Raw genomic sequence first — 20,776 nt, 5'->3', positions numbered from 1 at the left:
ACCCTACCTTCTACGCTAGCTTACTACGACCTACCGCTTAGGACCTACTCCCTAGACAAATCTCCCCTCCGCTAGACCCTATCGTCGTCGACGAAGAAGTTAAATACCTCGTCGAAGAAATTTTAGACGTCTCCCTAGACCGCTAAAGCTGCCCTCCAAAATTTATGTTTAAGGTTAAATAGGTTAGCTATACTTAACCTACCTTCGAACCCCCTAAGGATCTTGCCTATTTAGCCGACCTTATAAAGGAATTCTATAACCGGTATCCCTTAAAACCTCGACCACCTTTAGTATTACCTATAACCTGCCCCTAGCACGTTAGACTACGCTTTGCTATGTCCCTTAGACCTCTATTACGTCTAAATACGTCTCCGTTACGCCCTATTACGTTCCTATTACGCAATAATACGTTAATTACGTCGAACATCCCCTAGAATTACGTCTAGACCTATTAACTATGCCCGTACTATAAATCGGCACGTACGATTACGTCTACGTTACGTTATTATACGTAAACCTATCTTTTACCTCTATAAGCGTATAAGTAAAAGATCTAGGTCTATTCTTTCGCTATTACTAGGGTTAGCGTAGTAGTTAGTAACTAACCTATTAGGTCTTCGGATTCATTAGTATTAAGGGACTATAGTTCGATTCTTAGCGGTGTCGATTTATTTTGCACTTAAGATTTTCGATGTAGTAAGTAGGGCTTTAAGGGGTAGTTCCTCGAGTAAGAGTTAATCTTACGTCGTATCCTACGGGGTGTTAAGGCCCTTATTTACTTTAACTAATAGGACTTGCTTAAGTTTAAAGATGTAGTTAAATCGCGCACCCTATAGTTAAAGTAAACAGTAGAGACCTAGAGCTAGTAGGAGCTCTAGGGAAACTGTCTACACTTTTTTCCTAAGATTTCTGTTTTATTTTTGTATTCTATTTATGTTCTATTAATCCCTACCCTACCTATCCTTATAGCCTACCCTTATTCTATTACTACCCTATTTTTCTTTCTTATTTTGTTCTTATCCTACTTCGTATAGGTTCCTAGGAAGTTTACCCTTAAGGGGGGGGGGGTTATGTTATAGTTAGCTATCTAGTTACACCTAACTATAACCCCTAGCTGCTAGGGTAACCCTAACCTTAGCTAGTCGCTTACTAAGCGGCTATATAGAGTTACTAAGACTACTTACTACCTTCTATAACTCCTCCCTATTACCTCTTTATCTCCTTATCTACGTCTCGTTATATAGCTTAGACCCGTATCTACGTACTATTACCTATTCCTAACTTCGCCCCTTAACATATAGGGAAGCTATAATATAAAGACTTCTATACTATAATAGTAGTTAACTAACTTAATTATAATATATATATTAGTTCTCTCCTTAGAGCTCTAGCTTCTAATTACTAGGCAATACTTTATAATAAGTTATTACTAGTCTAGACAACTAATAATAATAACTCTATTAAGATAGTTAGAATATTAACTCTACTTACTAAAGTTTACTATATAATATTTAAGGACGTATTTAAGAAAGTAGATATTAACGTAATTACCTATCTATTACTCTATGTCTCTTATAATATATAGAGTAAGTATATTACTATATTCTCTAGTAAGATATCTCTATATATATTAGACTAGCTATAGCTAGGACGTAAGAAGTAGCTAAATCTTACTTCTAGCTATAATTATGATAATAAAGCTATCTTACCTAGACGCTATTATTCTAGTAGCTTTAGTAATAGTAGCAAATTTAGGAATTATTATAATAATAATAGTCTAATCCCTTAACCTTATAGCATTAAGATCGCTTTCTTAGTTTCGAGAAATAACAAAACTAGTTACTATAATTAATAGGGTTATATATAGTATAGATGTTAAATAGTATAGATTTCTAGAATAACTAGAATATTTTACTAATATTAGCTTAATTATTCTATAGAATAGTATAAAATTAGAGGTATAGTTTATACTAGTATTCTAGTTATTTTAATAGCTAATTTTAGCTATATAGACCTCGTTATCGCCATCTTAAAGTTTAGAATAGGGTAAACCCCTTAGTAACTTTTAGGTAATTTAATATAGTCCCTAGGCGTCTAAGTAACTAGCGCGACTTAATTATATTACTATAGTAGGTATTAAAAAAAATTGCGATATAACGCTAGCCTTCTAATTAGTTAGATCTTATCTTAGAGATAAGATCTAAAGCTCTAATTAGCTAGAAGCGCGTTAGCTTTATAAAGGATCTTTTTAATACACCTAAGCTTTACTAACTACCTTATTAATCTAACGCGCTCGCGTCCCTATAACATATTACTATAACCTAACTACCTCTCTTAGAATATAAAGAAATTAACTATAATCTCTTACTACCTATTAAGCATTATATCTATTTCCTATTATACTATCTATACCTTCCTTCCCTTTATATAACTTCTATACCCCTTATTATAATTTATAATAAGCTAAGTATACGCGCTAATATCTACTAGTTAAGATTTAGAGTTTCTAGAGTCTTAGAGCTAACCTTACCTCTAATGCCTTAATAGCTAGCTATTAAGAGCTCTTAAATATATAAGATAGTAATAGACTCTTCTACCCTTTATATTTACTAGTCCTTCTACTTAAAATAAGAGAAACTAACTACCTAAGGGCATATACTAGAACTTAGAGAGAGATACTAAGAGTCTCTTTATTAATAATAACTATATATATACTAAGCCTTCTAATTTAGATAGTAAGTCTAACTCTTAATAACTACTTATTCCTTTATTAAAGAGAAGAAAGATTACTAAGTAAAATAAGCCTATCCTAACCCCTAATACTATACCTAACCTAATTAAGGGGTTACCTTCTCTAGAGCTATATATACGTCCTTCTTATAGACTAAACCCCTCTTATAGAGACTTAGATCTACTCTAGTCCTTTACTAGACTACTCTATATACTAGAACTAGAGTAAGAGGGGAGTAAAAAGATCTAGTATTACTACTTTAATAGGAAGGATTATCTAAAGTAATATAGTACTACTAGTTAAAATTAGTATACTTATAGTAGATAAGCTCTTAGCTATTTTTACCCTTATAAGAGGATAGCTAAGATAGTCTATATACCTCTTAATATAAGGGAAAAGCTTAACCTAGTGATTAGTCCTTTACCCTAAAGTAATTAAGTTAATTTAAGTTATAAGGAGTTATCTATTCATTTAGGGGTTCTACTATAAGCCTCTTAATTTCTATAGTATACCTTCTAGGTCTTCTACACTTCCTATTACTAGGGAAGAGTAGTTTATATAGATTTATACAAATTATTTTAACTCTACTAACTATAATAATATCTAGTCTTATTTATAGAAGAAGTATAGCTTTAGTAGTGTTATTATAACCTCTAGAACTATTAAGCAAATACTTAATAGACTACTTGCTTAAAGGCTTAATAATGTCGATAGAGTAAAGCTAAATAAGCGCTTAATTAACTATATTACCTCGAGCAATATACCCTTCTATATAGTAAGTAATACTAAGCTATATGCTCTACTTAACGAGGTGTTTCCTAGTACCTCTAGTCTACTAATTAAGACTTATTATATAGTAGCTAAGTACGTTAAGAAGGAGTATAACTTTTATTAAGATTAGCTTAAGGCATTACTAGTAACTTCTTACTCGCTAATCTACTTTACTTATAGTGCTTAGACTACTAACTATAGAAGCTATAAGTTGCTTAGTATTACTACTTAATTTATTAGACTAGATAGCAAGCTCTATAAGGCATTACTTACTCTATACGAGCTACCTAATAGCTATATAGGATCTAAGTATACGCCTTTATTCTTTAAGACCCTCGTTAACTATAACCTCTATAATAATACTAGCTATATTACATTAGATAATACTACCTATAACGACACTATAATATAGTACCTATTAACCCTATTCTATAATAGACTATTAATAGATTAGGACCCTACCTAGCACTAAACTTAATGTTTTAGACATTAGATTAACCTTATAAGTTAAGTATTAATGTTAGCCTCCTTAGAGGCTACTATTAATGCTATTATTATAAGTAGTTAGTACCTAACTAAGGCTATTATAATACTTACCTAGGGTACTAGTCTAGCTAACTATAAGGTAGTTAACTTCCTACGTAAGTTCTTTAAGTAGGTTATATGCTCTACTTATTAACGTAGGGAATTTAAAGAGGCTACTAGTTATGCTACTATCCTTAATAATACTACTTAGTAGAATAGCTAGCTTGCTATATTTAAGCGTAGCCTCTAATGCTATATAGTAATATACTTAATCTAGAGGAACTACGATAATATAGAGTCTATAACACTTAAATAAAGGTACTAGTAGTTCCTTAAGGACCTTATTAAGTTTATAGAACCTCTATAATTAGTTACTAAGGACTAAGAAGGTAACGACGTAACTCTTAACTAGGTACGCCTAAAGTTTTACTAGATTTGTACTACGTCGTAGTACAATTTGCACATTTAAAGAGTCGCTAACCCTAAATATATAGGTATTACTAAATATAGACTTCCTTTATAAGTATTATAATAATCTAATACGCCTTAAATACTCTCCTCGTTACTACTATCTAGACTAGCTATTACGCTCTTAATAAATAGTAAGGAATTAACAATTATACGCCTACGTATACTACTATAATCCTTCTTTACCCTATCCTTTATAAGTCGTATATTAATAATTACTAGCCTTAGTTATAGCGCGTACTAGCTATTAATGCTATATAAGGCCTCTAGACTATAAAGTATAAGGATAGAAGATAACTTCTATAGTAAGAGTAGTAGAATAAGCTAAGTAAGCTAGCTAAGTAGTAGGCCTTAATATTCTAGATAACTTTAACTTATATATATAAGGAGTTTATATACTTTATAAAGAGTCCTCCTATGCTAACTTTAAACCCTATATAATGGTAGCTTAAACTAAGTTAGTAGTAGAACTATCTAAACCTAGCCTAAATAGCTATTAACGTACTCTCTATTAATCTAATGTCTACTAAGTTAGAGAGGGTATTTAGTAGTTATAGAAGGACCCTAACATAGGATAGAGCTAGTTTATTAGCTACTAACCTTAGCTAGATTAAGTGACTTAAGAACTAGCGAAAGAACCTCTACTTTAAGAAGGTTAAGTTAATCTATAAGGCTAAGCTTAGTACTAATATTGCTAATATTAGCCTCGAGGACGAGGACGACGATAAGGTAGAAGGATAGGGTAATAACGACGACGAGGACCCTCTAGCATGCTCTAGAATTGGCATTATTTATAGAAGGAATTAATGTGGATAGCTAGATGGCTAGAATACATGGAATCGAGTTAATATTTTAGGAATTTTATGTAACATCCGCACTAGTTACATGGTAGATGAACCCTTTAAAGCTTTCGCAGATTCACCTTTCGCATGGTGGATCTAGCACTTGAGCAGTATTCGTCTAGCCCCATGTCTAAGTCATCACTCGGATTTAAAGGAGGTCACAATCTGCTACAGAGTTAAGCTCAAGCCTGAGCTGACCGTAAAGGCGAACGTACCTTACCTTTCGCTTACGGATATACCTACTCGGATCCTCAGGCAATCGCCGTCGTGAAGTCAGCAGAGAACAGATTGGCTGCATGGTTGGAAAAGACACCTTGCACCTTCACTCATGCCTGGATATTAGAACTCATGCGGGAAGCGTGTATGACGGACTACGTTCACCAGATAGATGGTATCCCTCAAATTGGGGATGCATAAAGCTTAGAAGAACAGAACTGGTTGCTTCTCGTAGACCACTGTATGAATGCTGTTCTTTTGCTGGTCAAACCTTGCCTTTTTGATTGTCGACTTACTTCACTTCCGCTATTTGCTCTCGACCACGCTTGAACTCCTTCTTGATCTCCTCAAGATAACCCTCCACAGTCAATACATCAACAGCAGTAGCAGCTAATGCCTTGCCAACCATCAAAGCCTTCTCATGTGCCTTTTCCGTCCTACTTGCCCTGGTAAAATCGGGCGTGTGCGGCCCTCCTCCTCGTCCTCCATCCTCAGCCACACTCTCAATCCTAAATCCAGCACTGATGGACGGCATAGCATGACTAATATCCCCCTGATCCGTACTCGCCTGCGTAGAACCCGTCAACAACTCCATCTCCGGCGCTTGCAACTTCCCTCCCAAAGCAGTAAAATGCTTCGCATACCCTCGTCCCAAAGGTACATTAGGCACATGATCCAAATATCTCGACTGCAATGTCATTTTCAACTTCGCCCCAGTAGCCACAGCAGCACCTTCGAAACATTTATCCACTCGTTTCTTCAATGCTTCTAGCCTCTGCTTCGTCGTCGACCTTACTACAAAATCCCCACTGGCGTATGCGTGGATGATATTAGGTTTCACACCTCCTTGTGTAATACATCCTTGGATTATATCTCCGGATTGGGTTTGTTGGCGGAGCACGGAAATGGAGGTGTATGCTGTGATCAAGGCGTCTAGGGCGTTGATGCCTTCCCAGGGTGCGGCTGCTGCGTGGGCTTCGCGGCCGAAGTATTCGATGCGGAAGGCTTGGAAGGCTGATGTGCGGACGAGGGAGGCGTCGGGGGTGATGCCGGGGTGGGAGATTAGGGATATGTCGACGTTGTGTTTTGCATAGGCTCCGGCGTTTAGGAGTGCGATTTTGCCGCCGCCGCCTGGGGGGTGAGTGTTAGTATTTGATGGAGCGTAGGTGGTGCTTGTACTATGCTGAGTGTGAATTGAAATGTGTTTGGGACGTGAGAAGAGTATCGGCCGCGACTTGCTCTGAGCTTCTCGACCTTGTGCATCACGACAATTCCAGAGAGTGCCATTGGCATGTTGAGAGAAGGGAAGGTGCAGTTGCGGCTTCAGTAGCCCGGCCAAATCCCAAGCTTGGGGCCAAATTGAGCAAGTCGGACGTACCTTCTTCAGCAGGTGTACCGAACAGCACCACTTTTCCAGTGATATCGAACTTCTCCATGACATGTTTCGAGGCCAGGGCAGCGGATATCGAAGCAATGGCGATGAGATTGTGACCGCAAGCATGTCCGATTCCAGGTAGAGCATCTGTAAATCCAATCAGTCGATGGTCACGACACACATGTATCTCCTCATTTCAGAGAAGACAAGTCACGAGCACGACAACACCTTCACGCTTTCACTTCCTCGTCCAATCCCTCTCAACCACATCAAAAGAGAACGCAGAACTCACCATACTCTGCATTAAAACTCACAACCCTTTTTCTCCCACCCTTACCCTTCCCTCCTGTATTATCAAAAACAGCAATAAAAGCCGTCTCAATCCCACAAGCCTTCTCCTCTACTTTCCACCCGTCCAACCCCTTAAAGAACCCCACCAACAACGCATAAGCTTTGAACTCTTCATAATTCAATTCCGGATTATCGTGGATGGCTAGACTGATGTCGCGGAGTTTTGGGCTTAGGGTGTTGATGTGGGTGGATATGGTGGGGAGATAGGACGGTGGTGTAGAGGTAATGGAGGTTGTGGGAGGGCGACAGGGATGGTCGATTAGGATGAAGTCGTCATCAATTGTGTCGTCCATTTGAAAGAGGATTATCAACAGTGGTTGGTATGGTCGGTAGAGTTGTGGAGAATACTTGTATTGGAGAGATGGACGTGGTGATGCGGAGATGTGATGGAGGGGCTCGGCTGATAGGGCAAGATAGGCGAGATTTATCAGTAACAGACAACAGAATGTGATGTGAGTGTTCCAAGTCAATGGTTCCGTATTCACTCATAAGGCAAAGGTGCTGCAGAAACGAACATGGCCGCTGTGACTCCTTATAAGTTGACTAAAACATATGTCGAGTTCTTTCAATAGAAAGCTGTCGTCCGGAGTCAGCTCCATGCATCAACACAGCGATATAGCCATGCCGTTATTAGTGGGACGTGAACAGCAATAATGTCTATAATCTTGGATGAAGCTTCCTGCTCCTTATTTATCATAGCGCAATTGGGTATTCTCACAAAGCAATGCCAATCATCTGTTCCTCGCCCTTCTCCTCAATTCCACCTTGCTCATCAACACCAACGGTCTTTTGAGCAACCTCAGCAGCCTGAAGCAGTCTAGCATCGATCAATTCGGCCAGTTCAACTTCCAAGAAACCAACATCCTCTTCTCCGTCTTCCTCATCACCAGTGATCATCTCGAACTTATCGAACAGTCTGCGGCCTTGGCTGTCATACTGCTTGCCAGGAATGTCACGCTTGGCCAACTGCAATCCCAAAGTCTTGTTGTCAGAGACATGCTGGATGGAAGCGGTGCGCACAGGTGACATTGCTGGTGCCCAATTGGTGGCGGCTGAAACCTCGAAGCGTGCAAAGGTGATGATAGCACCCGGGACAATAGTTTCTGGCGTCAGAGGAGGCAGTGTGGTCAGATCGGATGGTAAAGCAGGCAGGTCGGCGGCATCCGAAGATTCAGCCAGCAGCTGTGCAGTAGCCGCTTCCTGATCGGCTTCCTGGGCAGCGCCAGCGGTGTCGTCGTCATCATCGCCATAGTTCAAAGCATCTCCATCTGCACCATCATTGTAGTAGTCGCTGTAGCTGTTGTCAATATCTCCCTCAGTGCGTTGAAGCTTGGCTGAATCGAAGGCTTGAGAGTTACGCTTGCGCTTCTTGGTACGCTGACTGGGGTCCCAACGCTGATAGAACGGAAATGACGGAGTAGAGTAGTAGTATTCCTCTGATCCGGGCGCGCATTCAACGGCGGAGAGGGAGATTTTGGACTTCCAGGCATCGATGTCGGTGGGATCTTGGTCCTCCTCGGCGGATGAAGGCTGCTCAATGGAGGCGGCAGTAGCAGGGGCAGATTTTGTGACTGGCTTGCGTGTAGGCTGTGCGAGTTTGGCCTGTAGGCGTTGTCTATCGGCGTCGTTCTTGGGAGCGCGGACGCCAAGGGAGTTGAACAGAAGGCGGTTGGAGCTTGCAATGTCGAGCCTGGCTCTACGGGGCTCCGGTTGCGCGGGTGGACTGTCATCGCCAACATACAGTGTATTGAGATCGGCATTGGCCATGACGGTATCCTCTGATGGAGCAGATAGATCGTGATCGACGTCGATACCACCAGATTGCAAAGCGGCGAGAAGTGCTTCTCGCTTCTGACTGAACTCCTCAGACTTGTCTTCTGTGACAGGCTTCTTGCCCTTTGGCTTCACTTTCAACTGTCTGGGGATCATGGCCACTGGCTTCTTGACTGCAGGTGGAACAACTTTCTGCGTTTGCACTGTCTCAGGTTCGGAATCAGAGTCGGAGTCGGAGCTAGAATCAGACTCTGAACTAGACGAGCTTTCATCGTCCGAATCGGAGTCTGCATCAGTTGTGTGGTCCTGTCCTACTTGATCCTCTCTCCATTTCTTTAGATCCTGACGAGTGGCAGATTCGGGTAATTTGCCAGTCGACTTGAGCCAGGTAAGCTTCTTTGCATCGCGACGACGTCGGTTCCTAGCACGAGTCCGCTGTTTGCCGTCACTGGGTGGTGCTTGTTTCGGGGGTGGAGCGGTGGTAGGCTTCGGTGCGGAAGGTGGCTGAACAGTACTGTCGGTCTGTTTCTTGATGGGCTCTTCAGAGGGTGCGTCACTATCGGAACCGCTGCCGCCAGCATCATCGTCATCCGAGTCGTCAGTATCGCTATCACTGTCGCTCGACGACTCGTCGGTGGTTTCGTCTTCGCCGCCATGCGACTTCTTGTCTCTGTCTTCAAGCAGTTTCATGATTTCGTCTTCTCCTTGATCGAACTCGTCGTCAGATGGAGGCTCGAAGTCATCATCCTCGTCATCATCTCCATGGTCATAATCGTCAAAGACCATGTCGCCGTTGTCTTTGTAGTCGGCTTCCATGAATTCTGGACTGAAGGTGACGTGTTTCTGAGACTTGGTACGTACAGCAAACTCAGGAGCAGAGGGAGGCGGACCATAGTCGCCAAGTTGTAAAGCAGCGTCCGACTCTTCCAGTTCAGGATCTAGCCTGGCACGTTTGCGAGGAGGGATGTGGATGGGAGCGTGAGATGGGGCACGTAGTAGAGGTCTTCCGAAAGCGATACCGTCGACGAGATGTCTGCCGTCTTTTGAGATTTGGTGTCTGCCTGCAAGGTTTCTGGCGCGGATGTCGTTGGTCTGGAGTGGCTGGATGCTGATAGACATTAGGATTGTATTGCGATAAGGTATGATGATATACTCACACAATCTCATCATCTTCCTTCAAGACGTCGGCCAACTGCTGAAAGTGCAACAGCTCATAACCACCAAGGTGGACAGCGTAATCTTCCAGCCCCCATCCTGCAGCTTCAAGAGGGAAGAAGTCGCTGATCTGAGTGAGCAGCTCGGCCGTGGTGGTTGCACCATCGACCTTCCACAAGACCTTTGTCGGCGGCAGCTGATGCCTCAGGACCTGCAATCGGATTCTCATATTGCGACAAGCGTAACAAAGTCAAAGTTGCTGTCACGCGAAAAGTTGGAGATGGTGACGGCGTTTGGCACCGATCAAGGCTTATCTCCATATCAATCAAGCTGCAAACGGAAGCTCCGCATGCATTTCGAACGAGACCTTGTCGACTTCTTCGCAAACGTCGATTAACTCTATTCACATGGCAATTTCGAATTGTGCTTCTTCTCGAAGCTCGTATGTCAATCCAATCTCACGGGTGCATCTTTATATGCTTCGGTCTTCGTGACAAATCCTGCCGATAGGTTGGTAGTCTGTACAAGGCCACATAGACGACTCTTGACCTCGGTCGTCATGCATCCAACCATAGCACAATCAAAGGCATTGAACGGGAATCTCCATGGCAGGATCGAATGGCCCTGCTTATCAGGAGCAAAGAGTAAAGTGGATACAGAATTGGCAGCGACTCTTCTCAAAAGCTCGGACAATTTGATTGCATCATCGCCGACAGCTTTCGTCTTCCGCCGGCCTCGCAAAGAGTCAAGTTGAGCCGTTTATCCCATCAATTGCCTTTCCTTCCTCTTTCCTCCCTCCTCATCCCATACCATAATCTTTAGTCATCATGTTTGCCAGATCAGTATTCCGTCCCGCAAGGACAGCGGCCAGCGTATGTCCAATTCAATCCCTCGCGCGCCTGCACCCGCCGCCTCTAACACGTCCCTCCAGCATGTCCGCCGCTATGCCTCTGAGGCCGCCGCAAAGTCCAGCTCCAACACCCTTCTCTTCACTGGTGCCGCTGCTGGCGCTGGTATTGGTGGTTACATGTACTCACAGCGTGCTTCCGCCGAGGGCCAGCACGGCAACACCAACGAGAGCGGTGCTTTCGGCCAACCCGCCTCCAAGACTGAGGAGGCCAACATCCCCGGCAAGGCCGCAGACGCCTCCAAGTGTTTCACTGGTGGTGACCAGGGTTTCGTCAGCTTGGTCTTGATGGAGAGCGAGAACATCAACCACAACACAAAGAAGCTGCGTTTCCACCTTCCCGAGGAGAACAGCGTTTCCGGTCTTACCATTGCCTGTATGTTGTCATTGTCGCATATACAATCATTCCACCACTGACAAGCTCCCAGCTGCTCTGATCACCAAGTACAAGGGTCCCGAGATGGAGAAGCCTGTCATTCGTCCCTACACTCCCGTCAGTGACGAGAACACCGTCGGCTACCTCGACTTCATCGTCAAGAAGTACCCCGGTGGCCCCATGTCCGAGCACCTTCACAACATGCAGCCCGGACAGCGACTTGACATGAAGGGTCCCATCCCCAAGTACCCCTGGGAGGAGAACAAGCACGACCACATCGCCCTCATTGCCGGAGGTACCGGTATCACCCCCATGTACCAGCTCGCCCGCGCCATCTTCAACAACCCCAACGACAAGACAAAGGTCACCCTCGTTTTCGGCAACGTCTCCGAGGAGGATGTTCTCCTCAAGCGTGAGTGGGAAGACCTCGAGAACAAGTACCCCAACCGCATGCGCGCCTTCTACACCCTCAACAACCCCCCTGAGGACTGGCCCGGCCCGAAGGGCATGATCACCACCGATCTCCTCAAGACTGTCCTGCCCGACCCCAAGAAGGAGAACATCAAGGTCTTTGTCTGCGGTCCTCCCGGCATGTACAAGGCTATCGCTGGTGCCAAGAAGAGCCCCAAGGACCAGGGCGAGCTTACCGGTATGCTCGCCGAGCTCGGCTACAACAAGGACCAGGTCTACAAGTTCTAAGCGAGCTTTGGAAGAAAATGTCATATCATGTATATTAGAAATGAATAGAATGTCCTGAATCTCTGGAAAGAGTATCCCCAACCACAAACTTTGTTGAACATCTTCACCAATTGATCCGGAAATAGTGAGGTCTACTACATGATTGATATCTAATTCCTCGAAGGTTAGAGTATCACGCAGTTCTGCTGAAGATAGAAGGTTTTGATTTTTGAGCTACGGGTTTGTGATGGAAGTCTCGAGAGTATGTCTGATTACTCGTTTACTAGAAGAGAAGCAAGAGGCGCTTTGTCAGGAGTATCATGGAGGAGGTTACGGGATGGGCAGGTTCGATTTGGTAGCGGGCAGGAGACGACCGCATCACTGCCGTTGTTTTCTTGGAAAGGGAAATCGATATTGGTGTAGAGACTTTGTGCATCTATACTATATTACAACACTCTATACAATAAACCACAAACGAAAAAAAGGAATCAATACCATACACCACTATCATCACACTCCCATCACACTCCCAACATCAATCCCCCTCGCACATGAGAGATCAGGAAACAACACACCCCCACCCCCCATGCCCCAACCCCTCCAACTCACCAACCCTCTCCTCCACCCCCCTAACCGCCCGTTCAAAATCCCCCACATTGACCTCCACATCCTCAACCTTCCCTCTCAACCCCTCAATCTCATAATCCAATCTCTGCGCCAATGTTTCCAATTCTTTAGCTCCTTCATGCAAGACATCTCTCTCGTCCACGAGAACAGCTTCAGTGGCGTCACGGAGATCCTGGAGATTGGATGCGCAAGGACGGTAGATGGAATCGAGGTAGGATTGATCTTCGTCGGCTGTGGTGAGGAGGTCGTGGGTGAGGAGGAGTTGGGTGCGTGTCCATGTTGCTTCTTTGCGGTCGAGGGTGGCGATTGCGGAGCGCAGGTATTTGAGATCGGAGGATATTGTTGTTTCGTGTTCGAATTGCGCTTCTAGTGTCGAATGTGGAGGTGGAGATGTTGGCGCGAGTAAAGCGGGCGATTCCTTCAACATGATGCTATCTTCAGCGATGCCGAAACTCAAGCGGCGTGGGTAGAAGGAATCACTGCGATTGGTGTCGGAAGTCAGGGTTTCAAAGTCGGAGTAGGAGTGTATGCGCCGGAGTAGGGGTCCGATATCTTGAGCTAGATCTGGAGGTGTAGGAAGAATATCCTTGAGGTCGACGCCGTGGTAGTCGGAGCCTGCGATTGAGATGGATGGTTCTCCACTTATAGTGCGGGAGATTGTGTCGTAGCGGTCGATGTCGGTTTCGTTGTCGCTCTTGTCTTGGTCGCGAGACTCTTCTGATGATTTCTTGCGTTGCGGGTCTTCGACTGGAAAGACGCTGTTGTTTGCTTCGAGAGGGCTGGCGAAGAGGTGATTGGAGTATTGAGGGTCGTTCCGGGTGAGGGCTGCTTCAAGTTTCTGATCTCGTGGTTGAAGAATTTGGTCGAGGCTACCATCGGCACCTTGGTTCATTTTAGGACTTGCGGGTGGTGATGATGAATCTATGCGGTTCAGAGCATGGGGAAATTCGAACTCTTGCTTCGATGGACCGGTGGGTGAGATGGGAGATTCATCTTTCGACCCTTTCGGATGATGTCCACGCACAGCGTCTTTGAACTTGCCAAAGCCACGCCTTCCATCATTGAACAGTCCAGTCGCTCGTTTTGTGACAGATCGATGAAGATGATGCTCTTCTTTGATCGAACCTTCACCTTCTCTGCTAGAAGGTAATGTAGGAGACATAACATCATCCGATACCGCTCTGTGAGTGGTGATCGACTCTGATGTATGCTTCCTCTCAATTCCGCCAAAACCCTTCTCATGACCCTCGGGCTTCCAATCTTTCATATCGACTGACTGATTTTTGAGCGGCTTGCCAAGCCAGAGCCACTTACAGCGCTGACCATACACAAGCTGCTCGAATCGATCAATGTACGATGTCTCGACATCAGCGATACCGGCTTTATCTCGCCTTCCGACAGCCTCGGCGAGCATCTCACCTCCCTTTCCGCTAAGCTCTGCAACAGTAGATTTGACAGCACGAGGTACCGACCATCCTTCAGCATTAGCAGCTTTTGCTGAAGTCCTGTGCAGTCTGTCGAGGGTATGTCTGTCCAACCTCCTGGTTCTCTCAAGTCGCTGACTCTTCTGGAAGTGAGAGATACCGCGTTTCATGCCTTCAATCTCAAATGGGTCTTTCGGCACAGGTGCACCAACAGCACTTAGTCGGTTCCGAGCACCCATCAGCAAGCCGAGCAAAGCGGCAACTGTTGTAGGTCCAAGAATACCATCGTGTGGTTCTATGTTATAGAACTCGGCCCCGATATCGAGCCACCAATCATTGGCGGCCTTTTCAGTAATGTCGCACAGTAAGCCATCCGCATACTCGAAATCAAGTTTGTCGAATATATTGAGTGCAGCTTGGCAGAGCTTGACCAGCTCAATTACAGCCTGGAAAATGGAGTTCTTGTCGCTAGTCTTGTACAGCTGGTGGAACTTTGCGACAGTTGCGCTGTTTGGTGCAGAAAGAGTCAAACCAACACGTCCGGAACAGCCCATGCGCTTGAGGTTCTCGGAGACGAAGAAATCGAAGCGATGTTTTCTAAGGTCGCCATCCGGTACTGGGATGACGGTCAAGGAGGAGGGGAAGCCAGACAGATTTGTGATCATTAGTATACCAAGTGGCGTTTCTTTCCGGCGAGCGTGATACTGATTGAGAGCCTTGAAATAAACACGGAGACGCTGGGACCAGCCAGATTCGTCGGTAGGAACGCTCAAGATACCGACTTGAGCGACATGTTGAGGATCACCGGTAAAAGTGGTGATGACAAAGGTAGGGTGGGTACGAGAAGTGGCCCATTGTTCAACAATGTAAATCTCATAGCCTTGTAGTTCTTGACTTCTCTCGACGACCTCGACCCCAGGGTCTTCTTCCAGATATCTTGGCCAAGTTAGATTCTGCATGTTTGTGATACCAGCCCCACTGACCTAAATGCTATCGGATCTGTAAGGACAAGACGTTGATGTGTCGGGGCTTTTGAAGAGGAAGAATCGGCATTAGAAGAGTGTTTCTCGGAATCATTGGTAAATGTCTTTTCTGGCTGTGTAACAAGTTTGACATTCTGTTTATGAGGGCCCGGAGGCCTCTCTGTTGCCGAAGCAGGAGTGCTCATGAGCGTTGGTATGGCGGATCAGGAACAGTATCATTGTCCTGACATTTGGAATGCACGTGATTGTCACCCGAGCTGGTGAGTGAGGCCTTGGGAATTCAGCGATACAAGTCGTTCGGTACGGTCAATGAGAAGAAGGAAAGAACAGTCGATTACGCGACAATATTGTAAGTTTGTTTGTGTTTTAGATGAGCCATTTTGTGGTTGTAAGGTTGCTGGTCGAGATTCGGGAGGTCAAGTTGGGGCCTCGGAGCGAACCTCTCTCGACCCCGCGGCACGTCATTGCGACCTCTGTGGACGGCCAGTTGCAGTAGCACCGAGGTGGGCATGCTCTTGCGACTAGTCGCTACGACCTGAACAAAAGACCATTTGACGTCGGACTGATGCGCCATGGAGTCGCTGCGGTTGGAGCAGCAAAAGCTCGACAAGAAGGGAAACCTGTCAAAGACGATCGGAGATGTGCAAAAGACGATTGATCTACTCACGGCGGCGCGAGAGGCCGTAGCTGCTGGTGTGTCCGGAGACACGTCCATCCTCTCGACGACAAGTGCTGACATACGATAGATGGAACTGCGGCGGCGCCGACACTTGCAAAGGTCAAGCGACCGCTCAAGGCTTCTCTGGATCAGGTGAACTCGGACATCAAGGAGATCTACTCTGCGCACAAGGACTACTCCAAAGCCCTAGATAAGGTGTGTGAGGGTGCTGTCTGTCTTGCTAGACGTATGTTAACACGCACCAGAAATTCAAACCGCAACCGATACCCGCTTCCCATCATGATGCCCTCTCGTCGCAACCCGCTCTCACCAATCGCGCCATCGCAATGCACCTCCTACGTGAGGGCCAATTTGACGTCGCCCAAACCTTCCTATCAGAGCTGGAATCGAGGCCGAAGCCTGCAAGACATGATCAAGATGAGGACAGTCTCATGCAAGATGGTGACAACATTGAACCCAGCCACACCGACTTTAAGATTCCGGGCGACATGCAATCACAGTTTGCTCACATGTACACTGTTCTCGATGCATTACGCAGACATCACAACCTGGACCCAGCCATCCAATGGGCCCGTCAACACAGCCATAGACTCGACCAGAGAGGTTCGAATCTGGAGTTCGACCTATGCCGTCTACGCTTTGTCGAGCTCTACTGTCAGGACAATGATCCCAACGACTACATGTCCGGCCCATTGAAAGCCCTGGAATACGCTCGTCAAACTTTCCCCAATTTCTCTGCCAGGTATATGCGTGAGACTTCCTCGTTACTCGGCTCTCTGGCCTTTGCTCCGGCTTTAACCTCATCCCCATACAAGAGTGTCTTCTATAACAATGATGCCTGGGAACATGCGGCATCCAGCTTCATTCGCGAGTTCTGCGCCATGCAGGGGCTCAGCGAAAAGAGCCCCCTCTACACTGCCGCAACAGCCGGTGCCATCGCTCTCCCTGTGCTCGAGAAACTCGAGCGAGTCATGGGTGAAGTAGGAGGTCAATGGACAAGTGTTAACGAACTACCTGTCGAGATCCCACTACCACAATCATATCTCTTCCACTCCATCTTTGTCTGCCCCGTCAGCAAAGAACAAGGTACAGATGCCAATCCACCAATGATGTTACCCTGTGGCCACGTCATTGCAAAAGAGTCGCTTGAGAAGATTAGTAGGGGAAACAAGTAAGCTATGCGTTGATATTCTGTTGCTTCCAAACCACATACTGACATTTTCGAGAAGGTTCAAGTGTCCTTATTGTCCCGTCGAAGGACATCCCAAAGAGGCCAGGAAGGTCTTCTTGTAACCTCCACCCCTTCTCTTTCTGCGTTGACGACGATCACATTGCTTTTCCATCATTTCTTTTTCCAAGTACTGCATAGCATCAGGCGTTTTTCTGGGAGGGCTCTTGAAAGAGCGGATGGCGAGGTATGGACTTTCACCAGGAGAGATTCTGGCCCTTATGAGGGAATCGCGATGCTGTCTTTTTCTCACATGGGAAAGCCCTTTTGTATATTCAGATCTATGGGCTGTTTTTCAATTCTATCATTTCGTGTACAACAAAGTCGATTTTCCTCTTCGAAGAATAACTATGAGATCTTCCCACTCCGTCGCAACTTCTTCCTTTCTTTTTTTTTTTTTTCATTCCTTCGACGAAGATCTGATGACTGGAAACAGCAGTGGGAGATATAGTTATGGACACCGTTCTTCGCTCATCATACGTCGAACTCCAGCAAGAACATGAAACAACTAATTTGATCATCTCGAAAGAAGAGATGGCTGAACAATTATGGAACAAAAGGAGTAACAAGTTCGGAAGCCACGACCAAGCGGCGATCGAGTATAGAGCCAAGAGCCATCAAACCAAGAGTTCGGCAAGCAGACAACCAAGCGAGCAAGATGACCTGAACAACAAAGCAAGAGAATGATAAACGATGCCGTAAACCAAAGTCTCATCAAAGAGTAGCAGAACATGACTAAATTCGAAGGGAGAAAGTAAGAAGTGCTACACAAAATCTGAAGTTCCCACGAGTGATGATCAAACAGACCGCTTTACCATCGCCATCAAAACATACGCTCTTGAGGAGTCTTTTGCAGTAAGTGATGTTGCATTCTCGAAAATGGTATCCCCACACGATACTGAGGGATCGAGTGTACACGATACTCCTATGCAAGGGGAAAGGAGTGCAGTAACTCGAGACGAGCCAGCCGAGCCTATAGGATAATAGCGTGGGCGGTTCTCTCCGAGATTTCTTGGGTGGGTATGCATCAGGCAGATGGCTGCTTGTTTCAACCTCTAGCGACGAGGATGTCTGGGAACTTCCAAAGCTGATAGATAGCAATGGACGGCGTGGTGCTTTGGAAAGGAGCCGCGTCAATCAACGTTTCTCGCGGATTGCAGAGTGGAAGGTCTCGATGCCGACATGATTGTTGAGTAGTGGTGAGTTAGATCTGCATGCCATACCATACCAGACTCTGAAGACGTAATGGAGGAAGAGGATGAGTTGACCTAGCTTGGATGTATGCATGTACGCGCGAGCACGAATCGCGGACTGCTTGTGAGCCTAACGTAGGGCACTATAATCCTATGCAGCATATACGACTTGCATGTCAACCTACTCGAAGAATGTCCCGGCGACAGCGATAGCAAGACATTGATGTGATTGCTGTATTACCAGGCTGTTAGTTGCGAATTAGCTCGAGTACCAGTGAAAGTTGTCCACCTGAGAACTTGATAAAGATAGATGACTGCTATCAGTAAACCCTGTAAATCTTCAACATTGATCAACTGATAAGATCAATGTTGTGTTTTACGTAGGTCAAGCTGTTGCTTGTTGCCCTTCTTCATGCAGGTTTGTCGATCTTGGGTTTAGCCCTCTTTTTCGCGGGACCCAACGCAAAGGACATAAAGGCCGGTTCCGAAGGCAAAAAACTCAGATAGATTGCACAAGTGACCATTCAGCGGGGGTGTTTGTAGATCCTCGTGCCGCTGCTATCTTGCGGTGAGAGGCAAAGTCAAAAGTCGCTTGGTATGTGGTATGCGGTGAGAGGTAAAGGAACGAGGTGTGAGTGGAGGTACGTTGATACGTGATGAAGGATGGTGTGGAAAGGGTAACTGCCGAGTGGGTGAGTGTGGTGACGGGATCTTGGATGGGGTCCATGTCGTGCAACCGCGACCCTTCTGATTCGTTGTCATGAGATCTCCTTCTTGAAGGTCCCTTGGGTGTGGCTGGCTCAAAGATGCGACTGTGCAATGCACTGTTCAGTAGTTGCATGTGTGCAGGGTCTTGACTTTCCACAGCCATCGGACCATTTTACCAAGGGTCATGGTTCATGTGATTAGGAAACATGCGCGATGCCCGCATAATGAAGGTATGCTCCCGAGGTGCGTTGTGTTGTATAGCCGGAAGTATCAAGAACAAGAAACAATCCCAGACTGTAAAATGCGAATCATTGCATGTGTCTGGTGAGTTGATACGAGGGCAGTGTTCGTTTGGGTTTTGGGTCAACCTCCAGGTCAACACACGAAACTGGCAGAATGTAAACAAAGGTTAGCGAAAGTGATTGGATGACCAAGCAGCTGCATGCCATGTAAATCCATGCAACTACTCGAGTACTTTACGCCATTTAGGAGAAGTCCTCTTTTCGACTTCGCTTGTGCTTTCCGCCTCCCGAGTCTTATGCACGCGTGCAGGCTCTCTTACTGCTTTCTGTTCCTTCGCTCGCGCCTCCCTATCTTTGCTTGAAGCCTGAAGGAATGCAAGACAAGTCCCGGCTGCGAAGGTGACAGGTCGAGCTTCGCCGCAATTCAGTCCGTGAACATCTCGCACGTCGTGAAGGCTTCGAAAGCAGCGGATGTTCGAGTCTTGAAGAGTATCCAACCAGACACAGACCATTATTATCACTATCGTTGGAATATGGAAAGCATGATAAAAGTAGAAACCGTTCACTGCTCACGATCGGCAATCGACGGTTTCACTGCCGACAGCCGCAGCCTTCGAACGCTTTCCTTCACACAGCGAGCCGCAAAGCAAGAAGGCCCTTGCAAAATAGGAACCAGCCATGACGCCTGGGCTGGCCTTTATCTTTGGTTTCACCAACTGCTTCTGCCGTTCTCGTTTTGTGGCTGTCGCAAAACCTTTTCTGTCCTTGCCCCATGTTGTGATCGACAGAGAAGTGATTTCTAGACATCGTCCTCTAACGAAGAACAGGACAGTCGATTCTCTAGAGTGCAGGAGGGAGTCGGCTTGTACGAGAGATGGACAGAGCGCCTACGCAATTCAATCTAAAAATGCACCTTGGTGTGGAGAAAGCCAAAAAGCCATTCGTATTTATGGCTCCTTTTCTCCCTAGAGTGGTGTCTGGCTATTGGTCCAATAGTATCATCTCGCCTGCCCATTAGCACTTCTTATATGTAGGTTAATCTATGCGCGTGTAGCCGAATGAACTACTTGCGCCGCTTGCATATCACTGTCGCTGTTTCCTCGACTCTTTTGCCTCAACCTTTCGGCAGCCGAAACGAAGAGGACCAGAGAATGTCGACGTCGTCATGAAGGTCGATCTGGCTGGACCGAATGGGATCGCACGATTTCAGCCGAGTCGACTGTGTATCTTCTACGTGGTACTTGGATCCACCCATTCCCCAAGGTCTCAGTGCGGAGATTTGGAGTCAAAGCCGGCGTTTCAGACACCCGGAGTGCCGAGCTGAGATGTAAAACAAGAGGAACGCAATTGCAGTCGTCGTGTGTCGCGTCTCATGCGAGCCAGAGGGACAGAAAACAACCAGACTCACCGCGACTCAAAAGAATGCGTGAGGGTGGATCAAGTCCGAGAGAATGGTCCCGCTTGTGGAAGCTTCTCCGTTAACTCTGTGACAGCGTGAGTCAGTGTCAGGTAAGCTGCAGAATG

General features: G+C 45.7%; 6 protein-coding genes across 6 annotated transcripts; 2 read left to right on the top strand and 4 right to left on the bottom strand.

The window, feature by feature from the left end:
• Positions 1-5,810: 5,810 nt before the first annotated feature.
• M438DRAFT_349302 (uncharacterized protein) lies at positions 5,811-7,665 on the bottom strand. The gene is made up of 3 exons (XM_029906364.1): positions 7,221-7,665; positions 6,932-7,075; positions 5,811-6,684 (listed from the first exon to the last, which is right to left on the bottom strand). The coding sequence occupies exons 1-3, from the start codon at positions 7,570-7,572 to the stop codon at positions 5,846-5,848; spliced, it is 1,335 nt and encodes a 444-aa protein (XP_029756247.1). The 5' UTR covers positions 7,573-7,665; the 3' UTR covers positions 5,811-5,845.
• Positions 7,666-7,945: 280 nt separating this feature from the next.
• Positions 7,946-10,436, bottom strand: M438DRAFT_305351 (uncharacterized protein; the record flags this gene model as incomplete). Its single annotated transcript, XM_029902224.1, has 2 exons — positions 7,946-10,160; positions 10,210-10,436. 2 exons carry the CDS (start codon positions 10,434-10,436, stop codon positions 7,994-7,996), a joined length of 2,394 nt encoding a protein of 797 aa, XP_029756246.1. The 3' UTR covers positions 7,946-7,993.
• Positions 10,437-10,604: 168 nt separating this feature from the next.
• M438DRAFT_409123 (ferredoxin reductase-like protein) lies at positions 10,605-12,671 on the top strand. The gene is made up of 3 exons (XM_029909999.1): positions 10,605-11,079; positions 11,139-11,490; positions 11,543-12,671. Exons 1-3 carry the CDS (start codon positions 11,035-11,037, stop codon positions 12,187-12,189), a joined length of 1,044 nt encoding a protein of 347 aa, XP_029756245.1. The 5' UTR covers positions 10,605-11,034; the 3' UTR covers positions 12,190-12,671.
• M438DRAFT_327275 (uncharacterized protein) lies at positions 12,617-15,587 on the bottom strand. The gene is made up of 2 exons (XM_029903164.1): positions 15,203-15,587; positions 12,617-15,155 (listed from the first exon to the last, which is right to left on the bottom strand). The coding sequence occupies exons 1-2, from the start codon at positions 15,385-15,387 to the stop codon at positions 12,728-12,730; spliced, it is 2,613 nt and encodes an 870-aa protein (XP_029756244.1). The 5' UTR covers positions 15,388-15,587; the 3' UTR covers positions 12,617-12,727.
• Positions 15,588-15,668: 81 nt separating this feature from the next.
• On the top strand, positions 15,669-17,475 carry M438DRAFT_369062 (RMND5A protein). The gene is made up of 4 exons (XM_029908083.1): positions 15,669-15,895; positions 15,949-16,076; positions 16,127-17,052; positions 17,108-17,475. Exons 1-4 carry the CDS (start codon positions 15,775-15,777, stop codon positions 17,172-17,174), a joined length of 1,242 nt encoding a protein of 413 aa, XP_029756243.1. The 5' UTR covers positions 15,669-15,774; the 3' UTR covers positions 17,175-17,475.
• A 93-nt stretch (positions 17,476-17,568) lies between these two features.
• M438DRAFT_121568 (uncharacterized protein) lies at positions 17,569-17,957 on the bottom strand. The gene has a single exon (XM_029898750.1). It carries the CDS (start codon positions 17,840-17,842, stop codon positions 17,627-17,629), a length of 216 nt encoding a protein of 71 aa, XP_029756242.1. The 5' UTR covers positions 17,843-17,957; the 3' UTR covers positions 17,569-17,626.
• Positions 17,958-20,776: the final 2,819 nt, after the last annotated feature.

The sequence above is a fragment of the Aureobasidium pullulans genome (assembly GCF_000721785.1).
Source record: "Aureobasidium pullulans EXF-150 unplaced genomic scaffold scaffold_28, whole genome shotgun sequence".
Classification (NCBI taxonomy): domain Eukaryota; kingdom Fungi; phylum Ascomycota; class Dothideomycetes; order Dothideales; family Saccotheciaceae; genus Aureobasidium; species Aureobasidium pullulans.
The sequence above is the reverse complement of the archived record's forward strand: the minus strand, read 5'-3'. Positions and strand labels throughout refer to the sequence as shown.